General features: G+C 37.0%; 1 protein-coding gene across 1 annotated transcript; it reads right to left on the bottom strand.

Moving 5' to 3' along the window:
• Positions 1–963: 963 nt before the first annotated feature.
• Positions 964–21114, bottom strand: LOC104534530 (cAMP-specific 3',5'-cyclic phosphodiesterase 4D). Its single transcript, XM_010193682.1, has 10 exons — positions 21067–21114; positions 13798–13891; positions 10264–10436; positions 9636–9734; positions 9381–9545; positions 7549–7648; positions 3524–3678; positions 2912–3034; positions 2245–2427; positions 964–1618 (listed from the first exon to the last, which is right to left on the bottom strand). The coding sequence occupies exons 1-10, from the start codon at positions 21112–21114 to the stop codon at positions 1208–1210; spliced, it is 1551 nt and encodes a 516-aa protein (XP_010191984.1). The 3' UTR covers positions 964–1207.
• Between the last annotated feature and the right edge of the window lie 2826 nt (positions 21115–23940).

Below are 23940 nucleotides of genomic sequence, written 5' to 3'. Positions count from 1 at the left end.
ATTTAGCAGTATATACCTCCCAGCCACAAATGGTCTGGAAACACCACTTCAGAGGGACAAATTTTATTAGTATAGCAGAAAAGCTGCTTTTGTATTAAGACAATTCATTACCTTTCTTATGAGCTATAGTCCTGCGAATTCTAATCTTAGTGGTCCCAGTTAGTTTTACCATGACCACTTGTAGTTATACAGAACGGGCAGGATCAGTCCCCTGTGAGGGCAAAAGTACAAATTAAGTTCCTCTAGTAAGTTTGGGAAAACTGTGATGAAAAACAAAAACAAAAAAGTAATCATAGTGAAACACAAAGGATATTCATGGAACTCACTAATATATAAAATAATAGACTTTTACAGCTCAGTATTACCATGAGATTCTAAGGTGCAAAAAAGAAAAAAAGGAAAGGGAAAAAAACCTAGAAATATTATCCAGTGTAGCACAGATTTGTACTGAAAACTTGTAAGTTATCCTTTGGAACAAAATAACCAGTGGCAGATATAGCCTGAAAGTGTTTTTTTAAAATATCATACCTTGGAACATTTAATAATAAAAGCAAGCTCTAAAAAGGTCTCTTACAAATTACACAAAATGCAGATGTTAGAGCAACCCACTGGGTCACGCTTTTCAGTCAGGTATTAGGAAGACTTGAAATTAGAAAATTATAAAACTTCCACAGCTCATCTTCCTGTTTGTAACAGAATCATGTTGTGTCAACACCATTTATGGGCATTTGTTTTCCAGTAGGAACCTCAGTTGATTTTCTGTCTGTTTTCTCTCATGATGAACACTATCCAATGCTTTGCTTGTGAAATACAATGAATTCAAAAACTATCAAAGCATACAAGCATTCAGTTGGCAGGTGGTACTCTTCTGAAAACATTTGCTTTATTTAATCAAATCTGCCAAATGGAGAGCTTATTAAAACGTAGTTTATGATGTTCTCCCCCCTGCTTTCTGATGCCACAGAGGTGAAAATTCTGGGTACAATATTCCTGAGTGCCAAACTGAGTCATCAAGGTCAGTTTTGATCAACAAATGTCCCGGCAGATGACAGTGAGTTGTGACTACGGTTGTAGCATGTGACATACACTTTGGAAACCATTACCTAATAAAAAACAACAACAACCACAACAACAACAAAAAACACAACAGAGAGAAAGAGGAAAAGAAAGGGAGAGGGGAAGAGAGAAAGATACTGCGTCTTCATTGTTACGTTTCAGGAGAACGGTCTTCCACCACACAAGATTCTGTCTGGTTCTCCTCCTCTTCTACTTCTTCCCCTACTTGCTCATCAAGAAGAATTTCAGTGGATTCTGAATCCTGGGTGCAAAGAGTCTTGGAGTCACTGCAGCTGGTGTCGTCTTCTACTTGGCTTCCACTGTCCTTTTCAGTGTCTGACTCACCGTCTTCCTCCAGTGTTAGTTCAAACTGGAATTTTTCAGCTTGGCCCTGCTTACTCTCTTCCTGGTCATCAGGTGCAGGAGAGGGGCTCTGAGGAATTGTGCTCTGGTACCATTCTCGATTGTCCTCCAGTGTATCTAAGATATCCTGGGCATCTGGGTGAACGAGATCTGCCCATGTCTCCCACAGAGGATGAACAATGTAGTCTATAAAACCCACCTGTTTCAAATCATACAAAATTAGGAAGAGCTCTTATTCACAAAGAAATAAACAATTATGCCTATAAGTCATGCGAAGTATAAGAAATACAGTACTAGTAAGAGACACTAGATGGACTACCCTTAAAGGTAGCTGAAAGGAAACCATACTGTTTTATGTAGAAAATACATAAATAAATAAATATAAACATAAATAAATGTGTCTTTTACATTTCAAAAGTCTGATTCAGGATATTGGATAAGGACTTGGAAAGGGTCTGTTTTCCAATCAACCATTCTTTCCAAAAATCTCCACTGTATCTAGTGAGCCAAGGAGCTGCTTTATATTTAATTCTGCTTTTGAAGGAAACCCTAATAAGCAGCTGTACAATACTTCCTTCTGAGATGTATGCTTTGTTGCAGATCATGACAACGATGGAATCTGTTCAGGAAATACACTGCCATGCACTATGTTTTCACAGTAAAAATCTCAGCTCCCCTCACTCACTACTCAGGAGATGAATTAAATAACTGGGAGGAAAAAAGGGAAACAGTACATTAAGAAATTAATCAAAACATGGTTATGGACCATCCTTTTCTGTTAAAATGTTGTACTGTGTTATTTAACTGCCTACACAAATCAATTACCTGTGATTTTTCTACAGATGCATTGTGCTTATCACACATGGGACTTATCTCCATTCCCCTCTCTCTTTCCCGATCTCCTTGACGGAAAAATTCTTCCATTATTCTGTCTGTCCATTGGCGGTAGAGATGGAGTGGCTTGGTTGGATTGCTGAGATCTGCACAGTGCACCATGTTCTGAAGGACCTAAAATAGATTGAACAGCTGCAGTGTTATTACACTGGAGAAAACCAGCTCCTTTTCCATTTACACTTTTGGTGGCTGTGAAACAGAATCTTGAAAATACATGTAGTGCAAGATTTATGCTAAAGAGCAAAAAAACTTAGGTGTTTTTCACACATGCAGTAATAGCCATGAACTACCTTGCTTCTGTTGCTTCTGCCTGTATACAGGACATAAAATCTTTGAGAGACAGACCAATCACGCACTGATTATTTGAAGGGAAAGCCAAAGCTTCATTTAGTCCACAAGTACTCTAGCACCTCATTACTCTCAGAGTCACTCAGTACCTAACAGAGTATGCAACAGGTACAAGACATACCAGACAGAAGAGAGAAGGTAGTAAGTCATGGTGTGACAGATGATCTAACCCATGCTGGAGAAGAGGTAGGCCAATGTTAATAAGGATATAAGTCAATACAAGTGATCATTTGCAGATTCATTTACTTACCTGAATCCGGTCTGAATAGTTATCAAGAAGCAAGACACCAGAACTGGTCACTTTTTTGGTTTCAACCATAGTTTTTAAATCAGCCAGTAGATTCATATGCTTAGACATGTCTGTTGCAAGTACCTTGAAAGAAACAAACAAATACATGAATATTACATATATTATTCTACTGATTTTTAAAAAAATCTTTGAACATATATATAAACATTTTTGGGGGTACCCATAACTCCTGTGTCTGAATACACTATAAAAGTATGAGTTCTGTGTGTCATTAGTGTCTAAAATACTAAGTTTTCATTTTGTTTTTTTTAAGAATACGACAAAATGATTGTTCAGAATTATCTGATCCACCTAAATTCATCATCATTGAGCTGCAAATTTCCTGTGACGGTGAAATGGCGTACACGTCAGCACGAAAACAGCTTGAAGCAGGATTGTATACCTTCTGAAAAGGTGTAGATGGTTATTATGCTTGGTAAGACATGATAAAACTTCAAACTTTTACTTCATTGGTTATAGTTCTAATGACATGTAATTTATCATAAAACGCTTCTGTGCTTTATTATGCGATTTGCTAACACAATGGAAGAGGGTCTCTCAAGCAGAACTCACAATGTCAATGACCATTTTCCTCAGTGATTGCCTCTGTTTTTTGGTCAAATTCTGGAAAATGTCACAATTTTCCTCCTGCAGCAGCTTGAAACCCACAGCTAAGTGATGATTCTCCAGTACTGATGAGTCATTGTACATCAAGGCGAGTTCGGAATCTGCAATAACAATCACAGGGCAGAACATTACTAAAGCCTGTGCTTCTACCAAATCCCTTGACATTTTCCAAATTCATTATATTCATAAGATTTACAGATGAACTTTTAGAAACAGAATTCCTGTAGTTCACACAGTATCCAAAGTTACAGATTTAATGACTAAGCATCTTAACAAATAAAGGCAAAATATGTTGAGGTAAATAAAGAAAATGCTTTGCAATGAAGCATGTACATATGCCTGGAGTGGCAAGTTAGAAATACAAGGAAGGTATTTTTCAGAATATATTTTCATATCTGCATGAGGTCACATGGAAAATACTCTATGTATAAATTTTTCTTTACTGTGAGGGGGATGAGACACTGGCACAGGTTGCCCAGGCAAGCTGTGGATGCCCCCTCCCTGGAAGTGTCCAAGGCCAGGTACGACAGGGCTTTGGGCAACCTGGCCTAGTGGGAGGTGTCCCTGCCCATGCATGGGCATTGAAATTAGCTGACCTTTAAAGTCCCTTCCAACACAAACTATTCTATGATTCTATGCTAAACATACAAACTAAAACTCACTCTGATGTTTTATCTTCTCATGCCTCCTTCCCATCATGACTACTAAAACATCACTGTTTAAGTCAAGTTGCAGCTATCTAGCACTCAGACTAGGAAAACATAACTGAGGCTTTGCTGCACGTCAGGCAGAAAGCACACATCTTGGTTTTCAAACCACGTCCTTCTGCAGTTAGCTAAGGCACTCAGACGCCTAGCTGATTAGGCCTACAGGTCATTAGTCTATGACAACTGGGTGTTTTGAGAGGAGGCTGGTAGGATGGTATCAGTTATGCTTCTGGTCTTTTTGTTGAAAGGTCATTGAAAATGCTAGCACTGGCCTTGCCTACTGCCTCGTACTTGAGCATGGTCAACAGCTGATGCCATAATGTTGTGTTTTCCAACAGAAGTATTCTTGACTTGGTCACTCTGTATGGCTGTGATAACAACATACACTGTCCTACCAGTGCCTGTGCTAAGGCACACACGCAAGGTCTACATTTGTCTGGTTTTTACAGACAGCTCTGACAGATAAAAGCAGTTGCAACAATTTTCTGCACAGCTTCAGATTGTACCCAGAGATACCGCACAGTCAGCTTGCGTATGTCTTTAAGAAACAGCTTGCAAATGAACCTGTCATAAGAAACAAACACTTTTTATGCAATCACACTTGTCATGTGTGATATTAACTTCTATTTATCACAGCTTTTCTACCCTAAATCTAAACACATATCAGCCTATTCTACTCTTTGTTGTCTTTATCTTCCATCACAGCAACTTTGCTTTAAAATCTCGCTGGCTCAATGGGGTGCCTATAAAAGCTCTGTTCTTCAGATTTCACTAGTCTCATTATCCATTCTCCTGCTGTCTTCCTCTCCTGTCTTAAATACATTGATCCTTTGAATCAGGAAACCCTTCCTCTACCTTTCCTTATCCCAACGGCAGCAAAATGGTGACAGCAAAACGAAAAAGAGAGTGAGTTTATCAAGTGATCTCTCATTTTTCACAGAACATTTACAAAGCTTGCCTATTTGTTACTTTTTGTACAAAGAACACAGGCATTAGTTTGTTGGTTTTTTTTCTTCCTTTCCAACAACCTTCTGATGAGCCCAAACTGCAAAACATTCAACATTGCCGTAACACTTTGGAAAGGCTGAGGCTAAAATATGCTCAACTTGGTAACAGAGGTGGCAATAGAAGAAAGCTCTTGGTAATCTTCGTAACACATTATAAGCTTCAGAAGTATTTCTCTGGGAGTTACAGAGTTACAATGAACAAATAAGCAACTCCGCTGATGCTAAGTGTGTGTTAACACAATCCATATTTGTTTGTTCTTTAATAGCATTCAAGGGGGATTAAATTTTTAGACAATTACATTAATAGACTTTAAATCCCTAAATAGGTAAATAATATTCATAAATACCACATGTGAGTAGTTATAAAGAATAAGCAGAAATACGGCAAATATGTACATACTTTAAGTCATTCTAATTCTTGTGCTTTTTAAAACTGTATTCTTTTACTTCTTAGTGAAACGTTAATACATTGTAAGGTTCACTGGAAAACAAAACTAGGTGGAAGCAAATTATATTCTAGAGGTTAGGAAAATCCAGCATTTGAGAGACCTAAATTAGATGGCCTTTACCTCTGTCTCTGTTCCTACAGCTTCTTCTTTGTACATAGAGCAACTCAAAAGGGAAAAAAAAAATCTGTCTCTTTCAGCTTGGCAACAGCAGTTCCAGTTAGTGATGCTACTTGACCAACATGGAAGCTTTTTCTGTCAAAAACTGAATTGAGAAAAACTAGACGTTTCTTCTAGGCCACTAAATAAGCAGCATCAGAATCACTTCTAACTTACCTGAATTTCAACTGTCTACCTAAAAGCAAAAGCTTTATGTATCACTATTGGTCTCTTCAACTAGCCAGCCATTCTGGTTAAACCTGAAAAACTCAGTGGTTTCCTTGTAGCACCTCAGGGCCACCAATATATCCTGATACATTCAATTTCTGATTGAACAAACAAATAAAAACTTTACTTACAAATGCACACTCTTAAGAATTTAAGTATTACACACTATTTCATGCACAAAGCTTGATTCACTCCCTTCCTATACCATGCACCTGGACTGTATGGGTTACCAATAAAGCACCAGAAATATAGGGGTCAATCCCAATCCTCCTCCTTGCAGATGAGTCATCATATTGAATTTCACTACAGGGCAGCCCTCAGGCTATAAAGACAAAATTAGATGCAGGCTAAACTGGAGTGGAGGTCCTATTTGAATGCACAGCAGCAATGAGTCAGAAGAGGAGCTCCCTTCTTCAAACTATACTGCTGATTTGGGGATCGTATTATTTCAGCACCAGTGCATCAGATTCACTCAAGTACAGAAATGATAGTATCTATAAATGCACAACCAGATGGGTCAAATACACAACCTTAGGTATGTTTCAATTTCTGTAGCTTTTTCTTCTTCTCTATGTGGATTATTAGTATAATTTCAACTTTTGTTCTTCTGGGTCAGTTATCATAAAGGAAGAAGTTGTCAGATGGCAAAAGAAATAACATCATACGACGGAACTTGCACTGACCTACGATGTGCTACACACTTATAGAAGTAACATAGACCACTGAAATCAAAGCAGGTTACACTGGGGCAACAAGCTGTACAGAAAATGTGCCGTGATCAGGTTCAACGAAGCTAATAGTGTTCTTCTGCTAGAAGATCAAAGAGTGTGGAAAGGTTCATGCAATGCTGCAGAGAACAGCCTTGAGAAATGTAGAACAAGTACACTGTGTTTCAAACTTGGAGATGGCATTAGGGTCTCATTTCATCAGGGTTTTTTCCTCCACACATGGAGTGCCAGCAATAGATTCACACACACAGAAATAAAATACAGAGGTTTGCCGTAGCCTGCCTGGACAGGCTGAGAAAATTCAGCCTAAGATCCACGAGTATGCAGAGGACAGAAGCCACATACAGCAGCCAGGGAGACAGATATGGGCCTGTTACTCTGCTTGTTAAAAAGAAACTTGTTTTCTTAATTTCTTAAAAAGATATGGCTATACTTGGTCGCATCGTATGCTTCCAGTATAATTCCATAAACTGTTTTCTTCCTTTTTTTGATTGTAATTTTATTTTCTTTCATTTTTCTCCTACAACTTTGTTATGTAATGTAAACCAACTAATTTCCAGGAGATACCACATCCAATACATTGAAACTGTGCCAGGATTATAGTTCATGTCTTAGTAATTCTTGCTAGAGGGTACTATGTATATTATTTCTAAAGCTACAAGAAATGCAAAGAAAACCACTGAACATTAAACTTACTTGTGTTGATAAGAAACTGGTTAGAAACCCCAGGATGATCTACATCATGTATTGCACTGGCAAAAATTGCTGCAAGAATCTCCAAATCAGTGAACACTGCCTAGAAAACAATGAAACAGAAATGACAATCAGTGATCAATGAAAGTCTTTTCAATAAGGACTCTACTTTGAATCTAGATCTGAACAAATAAACCACATTTGAAATGTAACAGAGATCTCAAGAGATTTTACACATAGGCTATCACAACCTTTTGTAAAAACGCAACTTACGTAGAATTCCATAAACATTTCAAGTTTGGCCAAAGTAAAACAATCCTTACTTCACACTGACAGCACCACTAAATTCCGTAACAAGGGCAGTTTATTCAGCTTCAGCCTATAAACAAATCCACTTTTATTAGATCCTTTAGTACAGGTTTCTAACCTACAGCACAAATTGAAGTTAAAAATTTCAGCCCAACTCCTACATATTGTGTACTTGAAAGATGCACATCTCCTAAATGATGCCAAAGGAAATGGCAACAGACTATGACGCATCTTACTTCACATTTACTGATTTCTCTTCTGTATAAGATTATTAGGAGGAGAGGATGGGAGGACTGCAATGGACCTGCCATGTCCCTGAGCCCAGTCCTCTGCTGTCACAAGCACCCACATTATAAAATTGCTTTCATAATCGATCAAGAACAGCTCAGAAGTGCAGAGGTCAGCAGAGGCACTGGGAAGATACTGCTATTTTACTGCCTAAAGCTATGCTGAGAACAAGGCCACATAAAACAGTTGATGAGGGGGGAAAAAAACAAACCCAAAATGCTACTGATGACCAGTTCAGCTGTTTGGTGAAGGCAGTGAAGATTTAAGAACATAATCCGATCTTTCTCCTTGAAATAAAGAAAATCTTTCCCAAGAGAATTCCCAAGTCTTTGAGGATCAAGACCTGCCAACAGTCATAACGTCCACTCAGAACCTTTTTCTTAAAAAGATGGTAAAGCAGAAGCATTCAGTAACATGGAATATTGGTCATTATGAAAAACAGCCAAAATGCAGTCTTCCTTGAAAATGAAGGCAAATCCTTTTAAATTACTAAAATTTGAACTGCTTGCTCTACTTGCCTTTTTCCAACAATTTACTGGGATATATGAATGTTTGCTATACTATGACCTGAATTGTGCTTAAAAAGGGCAAGGTGATTGCCACCTTTCTTCCACTTCTTTCTACTTCAGAGATTTAAGCACATTTGACAAAAGAATTCCTCCAAAAGGACTAAATGAAATGTTGGGGTTTTTTTTCAAAAAAATTTTGTAATATTTATGGAAAAAAAGAAGAGATAGTCCAGTGAAAATTAAGTACATGTTATACTCTCTGAGAAACAAACACAAAAGTAGCCTTTCAGGACCAGAATAAATATGCACAAGGGAAAAAAAGCCAACAAAAAACAAACGCCCTCTTGAGGAAATCCCCTTTTATCACTATCTTACCTAAGCAATTCCACTAATTGTGGTTAGTGAGAATCCCACATGGGAAATAATGACAGAACAGGGTGTAGTATTAATAATAAGATGGTGGTAACAAATTATGCATTGTGATAAAATGCAAAACGTTACGACAGTAGAAATCTACATGTTTTAAAACATGTGACATTTTCTCACAATGTTCACATGTAAATAAGCTTTGATCCTCACAATGTATTTTTGAAAGAGCAGAATTAATGAAATGTTAAGATTTCTTCTAAAAATACTGCAGAAACTAAGATCCTTAATATTTAGTTTAGAAGAGTCTTAGTACATCCCTTTCTCTCATGCCTGCCTCCTTCCCATCTCAGCACAGTTTACCTCTAATGCCGGGGTTGACAGCAGGACATGGGTTGACTGGACAACATCTGCAGCATGTATGTTATTGTGATATGCCACATCTGCATGGTAATGGTCTTCCAGGGTCATCAAGTAAGTTATCAAAGTATCTACTGGAATCTTAAATGTTTTTAACAAGTCTCGTTCCTAGAAAAGGAAGAGAGAAACAATTAAGATTACAAAGGACAGAAAAATATCTGAATATAAGCAAAAAGCAGCATGGCTGCTGCTACTTGCCTGAAAAATGGTGTGCATGATGACTGTCAAAGGTCTGTTTCCAGATAACTCAGCCACTCTGAAAACCTGAAGGCCCCATTTGTTCACATCTTCTAGTTCCTAGAGCAGAATCAAGCAACAGTTTTAGACTATTACCTACTAGTTAGCTGCTGGTGCAAAAATCATAGGAAATGTCACTAACACCAAAACCAGAAATTATGTACATAAAATGATACAGCTAGAGACAGGACCTGGAAGGACAGCTCTAATGTTATATACCAGTTGCACATTTTCAAAAAACATAGGGCTGCCATATATTTTCATTCCAGTGACAGTATATGGTATCTTTACTTTTGATTCTTCAGATATTATTTATGAATAAGCAGCTTTATTAATGCATACACAAATGCAAATTCACATTCCATCTCCAGATTAAATCCTCTTCATGCAAAATTTAAACCTTATGGCCTGATTCTGATTTTACTTGTTATTCTTTCACTTCACAAAATTTATATTATTTTAAGTGAGACAACCTTTTGGTGCTACAGCTTGAAATCAATGGTTATAAGGAGAGGATGGAATAATACTGACAACTCCACCCTCAATTTTAATTCAATGGTTTTAATTCAAAGATTTGCATATTCTCTACCTTAGCAAGACTTTCTTCTTGGTCTGTTTTAACTCCAAATCTGGGAATACTAGAATTAGTCAGGCTCGAGCTATGCGTCAGTTTTTTGACTCCACTGATCTGGGACATCGGCCTCTTCTTTTTCTCTTTCTCCTTCTGTGTTGGAGAAGGGATTTCAACTTCATGTTGTTTGTCTTCAGAAGAATGAAGAAAAAGAGAATAATTTTTAAAAGAATTACAAATAATTTTGTCCATTTCACTGTTGAGTTGCATCTTATGGATATTGTAATTCTTAAGTTTTTTTTTTAAATTTTATATTTGGAGTTTTTGTAATAGATACTTCATATCAAGAGCAGTAAAAGCATGAAGAGATAAACAGAGACCTATACCTTGGTATAGCAAATCTCTATTTAACAAATTGCCTCATTACGTCTAAACTGGCTTTAAATGTGACTTGTGACTGTCTGAAGTGAGTTCCACTTCTGCACCCCTAGTGCTGTGGACATGGTTAATCCTTTCATTATAAAACTGTTATTACAACTGAACAGAAATCTAAACTTTCATTTTACAAGAAAATTTAAAATTTCTTCTTTTCCATCAAAAATACTCTCTGAAATTGCATTTCAAAACCAATCAAAATGGTATCTCATGTAAACCTTTACAAAACATTCTCAGGACTCAAAAGACCTGATACTTGGAGACTGGTCCTATTTGTATTAAGACTGTCCAACTCGGAAAGTCTTTTGTCAGCCACATCTACAAAGGCTTTGTATGTAGGGGTCGCTCATGTCAGCAGTGCAGTGTATTCTGTACCTCCCAAACAGAGTAATACTGACAGGGCTGTTTTGCTAAAACCCAGCATTCTGCCGCAGGACTTTACTTCAAACCCAAGTCTATACAACAAACAACTCTCCTGCCAAAACTGCTGGGAATTCACATTAATTTTTGTTCTTTTTATTCATACTCTATTTCAACATAGAGTTTAAATGACTCCCTCCAAATTTTCTCTTCTTTACTGAAATGTACCTGTACCTTTTCTAGTCCTCAAGGAATCTTCCAGCAAAACTAGGAAAATCTAGAACAGATGTTTCTAACATAGGAACCTACCAAAAACTTTAATTTAAAAAAATACTTCAGAACAAAAGAAACAAAAAAAAAAGAAAGAAAATTTGGGCTCTTAAAACATTTGTCTGTTTTTCCCTTCCTGCAGTAGTCATTTTCAATAAAGTCACAGAAACCAGATGAGGGTAGCAAGCCCATTGCTAATTATCAGACTGTTACTGTGTTTGCTTCTTTACTTTATTTCTTTTTTCCATTTATTTTTTTTTAATTACCCTTTAGCACATTCATTTACTGGACACCTCAAATTCAAAACAAATCACAGTGAAGAAGGGACTGTGGAAATGTCATCAAGCTTTAGCCTGTGGCACTGAGCTCCCTGATTGCTCCTACCATACTTTGCTCTCCTCATACTGACAATCAAGAATAGGGGGAGGTGGAGCACTGCAGCTCATGACTGGTGCAAAGCAACAACAGATGAAGAGCAATGACTCGTTTTCGTGCTTTGATGCTTATGGTTTCAGTCATATGCACAAAGTTTAGACCCATCAAAGGGATGTTCGTAAGCCACGCTGTCAGATTAACTCAAGTGAAAGGGAGCGTGTGTCTGAATGACTTTAGATCTCTGGAGGAGTTCCATGAAACTGCCTCTGCTTTTGTAATTACAAGCACCCAGGGCTAAGGATCTTGCGCCCATCTGAACATCCAGAAAAGACAGCTTGCCATTTTGGCACTTGTGCTATGCTCATTGACAGGTTCTCTTACATTTTATGTTCATAGAAAAACAGGTTAATGACACTGAAAAAGAAAAACCTCACGTATTTTTATGCTTAATGTAGGAGCCTTAATCCTTACGCAAGTAAAAAATTTGTTGTCATTATGAATAATTTCATACACGTCATATAGCCCCACTTGGGAAAACACTCTAAAGAATAAGAAGAGCAGAAAAACCTATTTTCTCATGGCAAGTTTCTAACTTTCAAATGTGAGAAAGTCTGTAGCTCTTCAGGAGATAGATTATGTATTAAAACAGAACTAACTAAATTCATTAAATTTTTCAATTAAGAGAATGTTTCCACTCTTCACATTGTTGCTCAGAACCTATACACTTAGACTGCCTATTTTGAAAATACTCTATTTAAGCAATAATTCTGTAGATTAGTTGTTTTCCCCATTGTATTCCTCTTGTACCTACAGTTTTAAATATCCTAGTTTTTCAAGCAGCCACCAAATAACATCCATGGCTCAGTAACTTAGAATCCAATTGCCTTTCCAGCCCTCTTTCTGCTTCAAACTGAGGTCTCATGGCGAAAGGCTGACATGCATTTCTTTACCCTGTCAAAATGAGCCTTAAGTTCTCAAGCGAAAGCAAACACAAACTGGTATCTCAGTCTTCTCAGCCTAAGTGGGTCAACTTCTGGTGACTTTCACGGCACCTGAAGCTGTGCAGTATTGCTTCTTCATGACAGAGGTTCATCCCTCTCTTACTGTGTGAAACCCTGCTGTGCCGCAGCACTGAGGCATACTGCACAGTCATGGGTAAACTGAATAGATACATTAAGCAATCCATTTAGGATATGGTGACAAGCAGGATAAAATGTACCTCGAAAATCCCATTTCTTTCAAAAAACACAAAAAGCACCAGCTATCATATCTCACGCAAATAAACAAAGATGTATCCTAACATGTGACCTGCACTTTTTAAAGTACTTGCTATCCTAATTTAGAAATATTCAGCTGCGCCTCCCCTTACATGCACAGTCTTTATGAATCAATGGTGTTTAGCTCAAAATATGTTTGGGATTGGTATATTTATCTTAATGTTCAAAATCAACAGTATGGAACTGAGTTTTATTCATTTTCACCTGTTTTAGCAAAAATATACTTAGTTCTGCAAAGCCATAGAGGAGGAACCATACTCTTTGAATACTGTGTCTGGCTTTTTTAATCCTCGCATCCCACTATGCAAGCACTTGAACTGCACATATTCTCCTGGCAGCAGTCTGTTCAGATGTCAACTTAGTCATACTCGCCCACCTGCTCATGTGCAGGCAGGGAATACCAAAGCATCAGAACCATGTGCTATGAGATTTTATGAGGTTATTTGTGCTTGTGTGCTTCCAGCAGACTGAAACCTCTTTGTGGTAACTTTCATAGGGGAAACAAGAGTGGAAGAATTTTTTTTAATACATAATCAATTATATATTCACTTCTTAATATGGTAGCAATATAGTAGTTGTAATGTTACATGAAAACATGTGTATGAGTATTTATCTGTAATCGCACACACAGGGAAACTACATACACAACCTAAATGAGCTGTGAAGAAATGGATCTAATATGATCTCTCTGCTCAAACACTGAACAATAAGATACTAAACGTACAGTTTCTGAAAACAGAAATAAATGTGGAAAGTTACTTGCTCTTAAGCCCTATGACAGCCCAGAGATTAAAAAACCAAAAGGCAAAAAAATTAACTCCCATAATACGCTTACCTAAGAAGGTGTTTGAGATATATTCTGAGACCTGATTGCCTGATCTGCTCATTTCGGAGAGGTGAGTTAGCTCCCGGTTGAGCATTCTTTTAAACTGGAAATCAAAAGAAAAGAAAACAAGAAAGTATAACATTAGCAATCAAGATGTATTTTAGTTAGGATGAGAAAATGCAGTCAGTTTATGATTGGGGAGAGAACATGATATTAAGAATATATCCTAAACTAAGATAACTATAAAAGCAAAAATCACATGTAACACTGCTGTACCCTACTAAATTATTCATGGGTTGGACAATATAATTCTTAACCTGCTAAAATAAATACTCCACAGTGATTCAATTAGTAAGGCACAGGGTCTTACTAGTAACTGAAAACTATAAGACATATATATACACACGAATAATAAATATTACTGTCTTTTCCATTTTCTAATTTTAATTTGGAGAGAAAATACAGATGGATTTACATAGGACCTCTTCTCTACTAAGGTTTTCTTATCATACTCGTAATTTAATCTAATTCTGCATTTTTTGCAATTAATTTTGTAATAGCTCAAGTTTAACTTAGCTTTTGTTATTAATCTATGCAAGTACATTTGACAGCACTGCTCAAAACAGTAAAAATATCTTAATGATTTCCTACACACCAATATGGATAAATGTAGGTTTTGTTGTCTTTGACTTAAAATTATTTTACTGGATCAGCCCATTGACTTGATGATTCCACAGTCTCAGAAAACTGTCAGTATCTGTATGAAACACTGGAGTAAAAAATACCCATCTGTGGAAACACCCTCCTTTTACCTCCAAGTTGGCAGTGCACTCTAGACACTCTATAGAAGTGGATATTAACATTCAATGAAATGTGTAATTGATTAGCTACTCATCATTGAGCCTTTCTTGATCCCTTCTAAATTCCAGGGTTAAATGATATCTTGTGGCATTGTGTTTGACAGGTTAACTGCATAATACAGCTCTAGCTATCTTACATGCAGTTTCATTTACTATAGTTCTGCCCTGCTACTATCAACAAATAGAACTGAGCAATATTTATTAGCAATTCAAACAACTCTTACCAATGTGAATTAGCACCCGTCACGACTGAATTTTGCCTCCCACTGTGCCATCCTTTCAATTTATTAGATTTTTCAGCCATCATTTCTCTTAACAAAGCCAAATGATTTGTGCCATTTTCAGAATTACCTTTCCCCTTGTTCACCCAGTTACAACAATTTATTACATCAAGCAAAAGTTATCCTCAGTATACATCCCTAAAAACTTTCCTCTATGTTGAAAACTGGTAATTCATTATTCTACACAACATAAAGCACTACACTAAACATTAACCACATCCTTTCCATACCACTGGAATCATCAAAGACCCTTCTTCAAAGAGGCCCTGCATAGTGAAAGGTTATTTTCTTCACAAAGTCTTTGTAAGTCACTAATTACTATATTGTTCACAGTATGTCAAGTAACAATTACCTTTAATATAACACTAACCATTAGCCACTGCATTTTCCTTCCATCTTGACATGCCATCAGCTCAGGAAGTTCCCAAGCTACAAAGACCGAATCCTACTTCAGTCACAAGCCAAAGGCTCAGCTTTGATCTCAGACATAGTCGTGTGCTAGTAAGTGCTCAACACGTTTCTGAAAATTAGAACCATACTGCGAATACAGATACACAAACTATGAACTACAGGGCTATACATTCTGCACGAAACCAGTATCAACTTCTACAGTGAGGCCTGATGTTTGTTGCCAGTGTCAAATGTAATTAAAAACCCAAACAAGTCAAGCTTGCCAAGCAGTAAAGTGAAAAGTCCAAAAACTAGGAGCATTTTTTAAAGCCTGTCTTTAAACTTATAACACATAGTTAAGTCACGTTTGCATGCTTTTTCTTCTGCACCCATGAAGGTGAGAAACTGAATTATTTAAGGCAAAATCTCATAGAATAGCTTGTGTCTAGATAGTATCCAGAAACCACAGCTTTACATTAAACATCATGTACAGAAACCTTAATAAAATGTCTGAAGTTGACCAAATGGCATTAATTTCCAGGCACGTCATCAGTATATGCATTACTGCTCTAATATTCTCTTCCTTAGCTGCAACCATCTAGTCCACTAGATCCCAACTAAAGAGGCCCACATCTGTCTGGTTTTCTCATAAAGCCTTTCAAATGATGCCCAATTTTGCAATGCTGTTTTTGCTGCAGAGCAACATTACTGGGTCACATCCCACATTCTGGAAAAAGACCATCTAGCCATCACTGGTATCTACTTTTCAGGAATTCTCCTCAAAAATTTCCCAGCTTTGAAAGAATGAATTGGTCTTTGTTTGCACTATACTTTTTCTTCACCTACCTGACACAACAAATATGACTTTTTTTTTTCTCCAAAACAAATTTAATTGTGAGGAATAGGTACGGAGGTTTGTTACTGCATACTAGGAATCATCTTGTGGAACTTACAGAGTGTATGCTCTTTAAGAATTTCCAACTAAATATTAATTGTATGGATGTCCACAACAAACAGAAGGTGCCTGACAGTCTTTTCTAATGCTATGTTCCCCACTAGTCTGATGCAGAGTCTTGTCTTCCCACAACCCAACACCCTGTAAGTCACCAGAAGATAAAAGCTCAACCATCAGCATGAAACCTGCAGAACAGTCTGTGTTGCTGCTGGACATGAGTGCACAGTAAACCAAGACCCACAGCTTCTGCAAGGCCCTCTTGCTAACAGCAAATTCAATGGGAGAAGCCTTTGGCTTTGAAGAACTGCAGCAGTGCGATTTCCTCATACTCTTTCACATGTTGGTGACGCCACAGCAACAAGACTTTAATTGACCTTGTTTTGAAAACATCTGGACTAAGCAGGAGTTTAGAGAACTATTTTGGTTTTCTAATTATATGACAAAGCCTTATGACTGTCCTCCACATTGAAACAGATGAGGTCCACATGCATACAGCAGTTTCTGATTCAGAAGAATAATGCTCTTTGAGAGCATAAAATAAACCCAAGAGAAATAAACAGTGATCGAGATTTTTGTTGATTTTTACCCTGTTTCAGTATATTTGTATGTTACTTAATCCTCTGATGTTTAATAACTCATCCTCTGGAGGAAAATTAAAGAAAAAAAAATAAGAAAACCCAGAATCAAACCCCAAACCAATCAAATCCAAACCCCCTAATTTTTCCTGATTTTACATATGCCTCACAGATTTCATTTGGGTACAAGTGCACCCATACATAGTTGCTCCTTCCACATAGTTATATTTCCCTGCACAATTACTTCATAATGCAACTCTGCCTAACTCACATGGCTCCCACAAGATCTTATTGCAAATCTAGGAAGTTTCTGTTACAAACTGTGAGTCAACACTGTTTCAGTCATACAGCAGACACCTCCTAAGAGCTTGAAAGTTGGCTACCATTTGCCCTTGCAGAAATAACATTCAGCACTTTATTCAAAACAAATCAAACAAGACATGAAACCACCTTGTCACTAATAGCGAAAATTATGAAAATGAAAATTATGGAAAATTGTATTTTAAATTAAAAAAAAATCTGGTTGCAATATACTTTTCCAGGTAAAGAAAGTAAACCATAATGCATCAAAACTCTTGTTACTAATGAACAGTTACACCATACACTTTAGTTATAATACTGTCAAAGCAGAGGTTTTTTGCTGATCTATGCCTATATTGTATTCCTCAGAAAGCAAGCTTTTTCCACATTAAGACTGGCCATGGTTAGATTGGAAATATGACACACATATATCCCTTTGGAATCACAGCCCTTGACTATAGTCTAGGAAATTCCCCCTGGAAATTGACTGGATATAAAATGTCCATCAAGCCAATTATATAGTTCTTGACTGCTGAATACTGATGTCAAGCAACAGAGCAGTAAAGTATTGTCTGAAAAAAATCCTAAAAACATTCCCTTAAGCAGAATTTTTTCATTTTGTTTGTGTCTATTGATTTTAATGATTTTACTGTCAGCAGGGTCAGGGGTGGTGGGAGGATGACACACCTACAACACAAACAGATTAAAAAATCTCCCAGAGTTACAGAAGTACATGTGTACTTTTATCCCACATTAAAAATCTAGAAAGTCTGATACAAGGAGAACTGTAATACATGAAAATAAAAGTACACACGTTAATGAGACAAGAATAGTTTCCTAAATAATAGTCACTTCCAAAGCACAAGCTACAAATGAAGGACTAATCTTTAGTAGTTTAGGTTCCTCTGGGCTGAAGCCCAATGTGTGCATATCTCTGCATCCATATTACTACTGTCAACCTAGGATAAATATATGTGGGGTTCTAGGGGGAAAAAATAGGATACTTTTCTGATGTCCAGAAAAGTACATAGAAAACTTTAGACAGACTTCTGCAGTAACCATGTTCCCAGGTGGCAACCAGAGCACTGACACAATTTTCAGAAGACTTTGCATATAGGCTAGAGAGAAAATTTTAACTCCAAAGACATAGCAAAGATCCAACTAGAGTCAATTCATGGCCATGAAATAATTTGGGCTGCATGCTGAATATATATGGGGCTTATTGATTACACTTTAGAATGCTTTGCGTTTTTTGCATAATGTTCTTGACTCAATAACAAAAAGTTTATGCAGCCTGCAGTAAGTTGTGCTGGGAAAGGAAGCACTCAGACACACTCTTGGTGTAGATGCCTTGTCCTGGTTGGTCCTCTTCCACCCAGGCTTCCTGTTTCTGAATAGGTGATCCGCTGCATCCCAAGGACTGTAAAGAGGCTGCATCCTCTACAAACTTCAGCACCAGCACAGAAGGTGAAGCTGGGGTAGAGGGTAGCCCATGGACCAAAAGGCCCCATCCTGTCTCTCCTTCGGTTCTGAGTGTTAATCTAGCTCCAAGCTCACTGGAGACTAGAAAAAAAAAAAGCTCATGACACCTGAAGCCTTACATTGCACTGGTTCCCAAACCCACAAGGCAACAGATCCCAGTTTGAACCTGTCCGGTTGCCTCTTTTCTAGGTAACATTTCTAAAAGCTTACATGAATAGAATACATCCATAAGCATTCATTCAACACTTGGAACCTTAAACTCACATGGCTATAATTTGTTTCTGAAATATCTATCAATGTTATTTTAAAAAGACATTTGTAACTCAAACAAGAATAAACTATATTATTTTCCTGGATTTGAAGAGTCTTGTATTCTACAAAACCAAGACAAGGAACTTAAAACAGGCCAGCCTTACTAATTAACGTAATGCTTCTGTTTATATTGCTTATCAATGCAAGACTATCTTTGATTTTAGCGGCATTCTTAATACATAAACAGCATACTTAATAACTAAAGATTTGGGCTGGCAGCTCGTGTGTTTGTTTAATTAATATCAAGGTCATGCACTGGGTTTCATACACAGGCTACAGGGAGGTACATATCTCTAAGCCTGGTATGGTGATAGTGGTGCTCATTGTTTCAAGGAAAGATTCTCAATGAAAGCCAGGGGTAAATATTCCTCATGGCAACCATTCTCTGAAATATAATTAACAGAAGATAATAATAAAGTACAGCCCAAAGCATATAGAAGTTACAGAAATATATGTATAGTAGGGGATGTAAACATATATACTAAACTCTGAGACTAACATGTTTCATTCTTCCTTAGAATTTCATAAATACTCTAAATCAGTTCTGAATGTCATAAAAAGCAGATCTTCTTTGCCTTTCTTCACATTTTCCCTAAAATGTGCATACTGTAAGCGCAAAAAACACTGTACTAAATTTGTGTTCAAGCACTATTTAGCTTCTTAACTAAAATCATTATTTATAGGCAATATAGGACACTGTCTGTACAGAGGATTTTTTTCCCCATGTGTAATCAATTACAGCTACCATGCTCTCCGCTGAACTTCAATTAGCAAAAAAAAATATCTATCCATTTTGAAGGCTAAACAGCAAGAGTGAGCATTTTTTGAAGATCAGTGATTGAATTGTTCCAATTTAGCAAGTAGGAACATGACAGCAGCTGCCTGGAAATGCAAAAAATACTTCCTAGTAACTTAAAATAAATATCTCACTTTTAGCTAATGGAAAGTAATTTATTCTTATTTTTTAGCAAATGAGAAAGAAATCCACCTAGCTAGCATAATGGGATCCACTTTCTTCACAAATGACTGATCCAAACCCTTGAGAAGATACTTTAACAATTCTGCACGAGCAGAGAATGGTCACAATGACCTAATCATACACGATGACCTAATGAGGGTTTTACATTTTGATTTAAAAACATAAGCTATGATAAAAGTAGGTATTAAAATAAGCAAGCATAAGAGATTAAATCATGTGTGATTATAATGTTTGTATTATTTTTAGCTATTTAAGTGAGTATTTGCATTATTAGTTCAGGAGAAATCAAATGTATTTAAAATATGATATGCAACTGTTATTGTATGTCAAGCATACAATGATTTTTTTCCACCCACACTAGATAACCACTATAAAAGCAACATCATTTTTTAAGCAGAAACACATAAGTAGGGCTAAAACAAAGCCCAAACATGGTTTTATATTAAGTAAATTTCAGTTGTGTATGTTGACAGGCATATTGATTTAATTCCTTGGTGCAAAACTTTGCCATAAAAGAGATAAAAGCTTATTTAATTGCATTTTCTAGCAGCATTGCAGTTTCAAGCTAGTTCAAAGCTGCTCTGCATAATAGTGTAGATCAATATTAGAAGATGACAATTTCCAGTGTTTTAATCAATAAGCTGTCACACACACACACACACACCAGCTACCAAAAAAATGCTGCTGGAACATACTGCTGATAATTTCACATTTCATCTGGTATTAAAACCAGTATGAGTCATGCATTCACCCATTATCTTCAGCCTCTTTACTCATGCTCTCTTCTACTGTATTGTATCTCAGTTTTGAAGGTCTTTTTAAAAAAATCTTTTTATCTCTAGAAATAAAGTTCTGTAACCTTCCTTTTCTAAAAGAACACAAAACTCTTCTGAATTTCTCTGGCTTTAAATATGGTCTGATTATCTACTGAACCAACATTATTTTAAAAGTCCCAGCACAGATTCTAAGAAAGACTATATACTATGCAGTTCATTCTCACTGCTGAACAAAGACTCGCTTTTCTGATATTTTACTTTATACTCATATTACTCAGTCGTATCACCCACAAATGCTCATGCTATCCAGTGATCATGCAATCAGGCACCGCAAATTGAGGTTCCTAAAAGATAAAACAAAATCCTACCTTTATGTAGCCCCAAGAAACTGAGAGTAAATAGTTTGCCTCAGGCATTTTTGATTTTTTTTTTCTATACTACCAATCTAAGCTAATCAGTTCTTTGCTATCTGATACTGAAAAAGACTTCCAAGAAGCAATATTCCTTCTTTTCTCTCCTAATTCTTTTCGCTGATCTTCAGGTTCTCAGCAACTGTGTGCACAGGAGGCATACTGAAATGAAATCCAAACGCGTGGTCTTCCGATTGTATAAATGCCATCTGTAAAACTCCAAGCATTCAGAGGAAACGCTGAAGAGACAAATTGTACGAGCTGAAGAAGTATCTGAAGAGCTAGGGATATGCATATTTCCTGAACACCAGGACTTAATGAATAATGTATGTCAAGATGCTCAGCTGCTGGAAGGACTTGCTCTATCAACAGCTACCAAATAAGGACCTGAAGGGGAAGCCAGTAATCCCTCCCATAGAGCCTAACTAGCAGCCAATAGTATGTCACCTTAAAAGACAAATCCTAGGGGTTTGTGACATGATGTTCAGTAATTTCCCATTGGCCAGCGCTGGGGACTCTCCTGGGCACGGGGTTTAGTATGTCACCTTAAAAGACAAATCCTAGGGGTTTGTGACATGATGTTCAGTAATTTCCTTTTTTTTTTTTTTTTTTTTTTTTTTTACGGCAAATGCCATTTAATAATTGCATCCCTGCCTGCAGCATTCACACACCATTCAAAAATAATCGGGTTAAGACCTCCTCATTTCAGCAGCACTTAGCAGCTCTCTTCAATGGACGCACCATCCAAGCAGTTAAAATCAGTATTGTGTACATTCATGTGGATTGCCTAGCTGTTTTAAAATATACTTTTCTTCCATATCAAAAATTGAGGTGTTTGCAAAGGAAAAACTAGAAATAGAACTATCAGGTTTCGTGTGCAGTCTGTGAGGTATTGTAACAACAAAAGTGTTTTTGGCTTTTATGCCACCTACGGTAAAAAAATGGATCTACTTAGACCATTGGGCAAGTCTGCCAGTTTCTACAGCTTTATTATTTTAAGAGATAAAAGCATTTATTATTAAGACAAAGCAAGTCACGTATCTTGTAATCCCCAGTAAATGTTAAGTTTCCATGGAGAAGTCAGAAGTGAGATAATAAGTCATCAAATTCTCACCTTATTTATTCAATTTTTGCTCTTTCTGCCTTGGCAGATTAATATAATTAATTGCAGCTATTTATCAGAGGGAAAAAAGAAATTAACTGAAAGTGGAGTGTGTCAGTGAGCATTAAATACAATATCCCACCATCTGCCACACCAAAACCTAAAGGAAGGAATGCCTCACCTTGCACCACTCTGTGCAAGGCATATGCACTACTGCAGCACATTACTCAATCTTTGTTGTATCAAAAGAAGAGAGTTTCCTAATACAACAATGGGCAAATGTCTAAGGACAAGCTGAATGAGGTGCAGTATTCAGTGTAAGCCCACAGTGCTGATTCACTGGAAGGTGATGACTGACAACAGTCATAAGGGAGGTTTTGGCTGGAGTGGTTTCTACTTCTCTGGGTGATGCTACACAGCAATGTCAGCAACACTTAAGTGCTTGAAAAAGAAATGAATTTGCACAAATCAATAGGGCAAAATGTTATAACAGATTTCTTCTTTACAGGAGAGAAATGTATAGCAATGTGACAACTGGATACAGTCAGCAGATCATCCAGCACTTGTATATTTTCATTTGGAAAGCATATACTTTTCCTTAAAATATTTAATATAAAACATGTGAATAAACACATTAACGATGCATTTTCTTTATAAGACGCAGTTATAGCTGTCCTGGATCTATACAGATAGATGAATGTAAAGCAAGTAAGTTTAGAAAACAGACCTAAGTCTCTAATAAAAGTAGCCTAAAAAACTATTTCTGAAAAATAGTTTTCCCCGATTCTTCCAGCTCAGCTTTGTAATGCTGGAAATAAAGCTTGTCTTCAACTGTGTTGCACTGTTTTCTGATTATCCACAAGAGAGCACTGCTGCCACCTACTCAGCATCAACACTAAGAATTGAAAATAAGCTGCCACCCTTCAGAAAGGCAACGTCAATCATGACTTAGAAAATGATAAAGTAACAGCCACTGTACTTCTGGCTACTTAAGAAGTGGAGCATATGGGTATGAAAGTTTGATTACAATGAGTAGTACAAACAGACATTGGAAAGCCAAGTTTTTAAATCACTTCTCTTACTTTGTTACTTTTAAAGCTGATTCCTCCTTATATCTTATTAACTATCCCCAAAAAACACAGAACATGTTTCAAATAAGGAATACTTTAAAAGGCTGATATGTTATTAAACTAGTTGTTTAGCATGTATTAAAAAAAATAAACTTAGCTTGAATTTATTTCCCATCAATGTATGAGAAAAAGACCATCCATTGAATTTACCCATCCAATTTACTGAATTTAGACCTAGTAACTAGATAATTTTGATGTAAAACCATGAAAAAAAAAATTTCATCCAACGTATACAGAATCACAGAATCATAGAATGGTCTGAGTTGGAAGGGACCTTAAAGATAATCCACTCGAACCCCCCTGCCATGGGCAGGGATATCTCCCACTAGACCATGTTGCCTAAAGCCCTGTCCAACCTGGCCTTGAACACTTCCAGTGAGGGGTCATCCATCCCTTTCCTGGGCAATCTGTTTCAGTGTATCACCACCCTCATAGTGAAGAATTTCTTCCTAATGTCTAAGTCCAATCCCCCTGCTGGAGCAGGAACACCTAGATGAGGTTGCACAGGAAGGCGTCCAGGCGGGTTTTGAATGTCTCCAGAGAAGGAGACTCCAAATGAAGGCGACAAATGTCTCACTACCTTCACAGTAAAGAATTTCT

Source organism: Mesitornis unicolor, unplaced genomic scaffold (assembly GCF_000695765.1).
Source record: "Mesitornis unicolor isolate BGI_N332 unplaced genomic scaffold, ASM69576v1 scaffold41691, whole genome shotgun sequence".
NCBI classification, from domain to species: Eukaryota; Metazoa; Chordata; class Aves; order Mesitornithiformes; family Mesitornithidae; genus Mesitornis; species Mesitornis unicolor.
This window is presented reverse-complemented; position numbering and strand designations above follow the sequence as displayed.

Excerpts from the sequence above, each read along its gene's own strand:
- LOC104534530 (XM_010193682.1), bottom strand. The coding sequence starts at position 21,114 with ATGCCTGAGGCAAACTATTTACTCTCAGTTTCTTGGGGCTACATAAAG. Across the intron at positions 3,035-3,523 it reads GGAAAATGGTCATTGACATT|GTACTTGCAACAGACATGTC; the intron begins GTGAGTTCTGCT and ends GTTTCTTTCAAG. Across the intron at positions 1,619-2,244 it reads CATCTGTAGAAAAATCACAG|GTGGGTTTTATAGACTACAT; the intron begins GTAATTGATTTG and ends GATTTGAAACAG.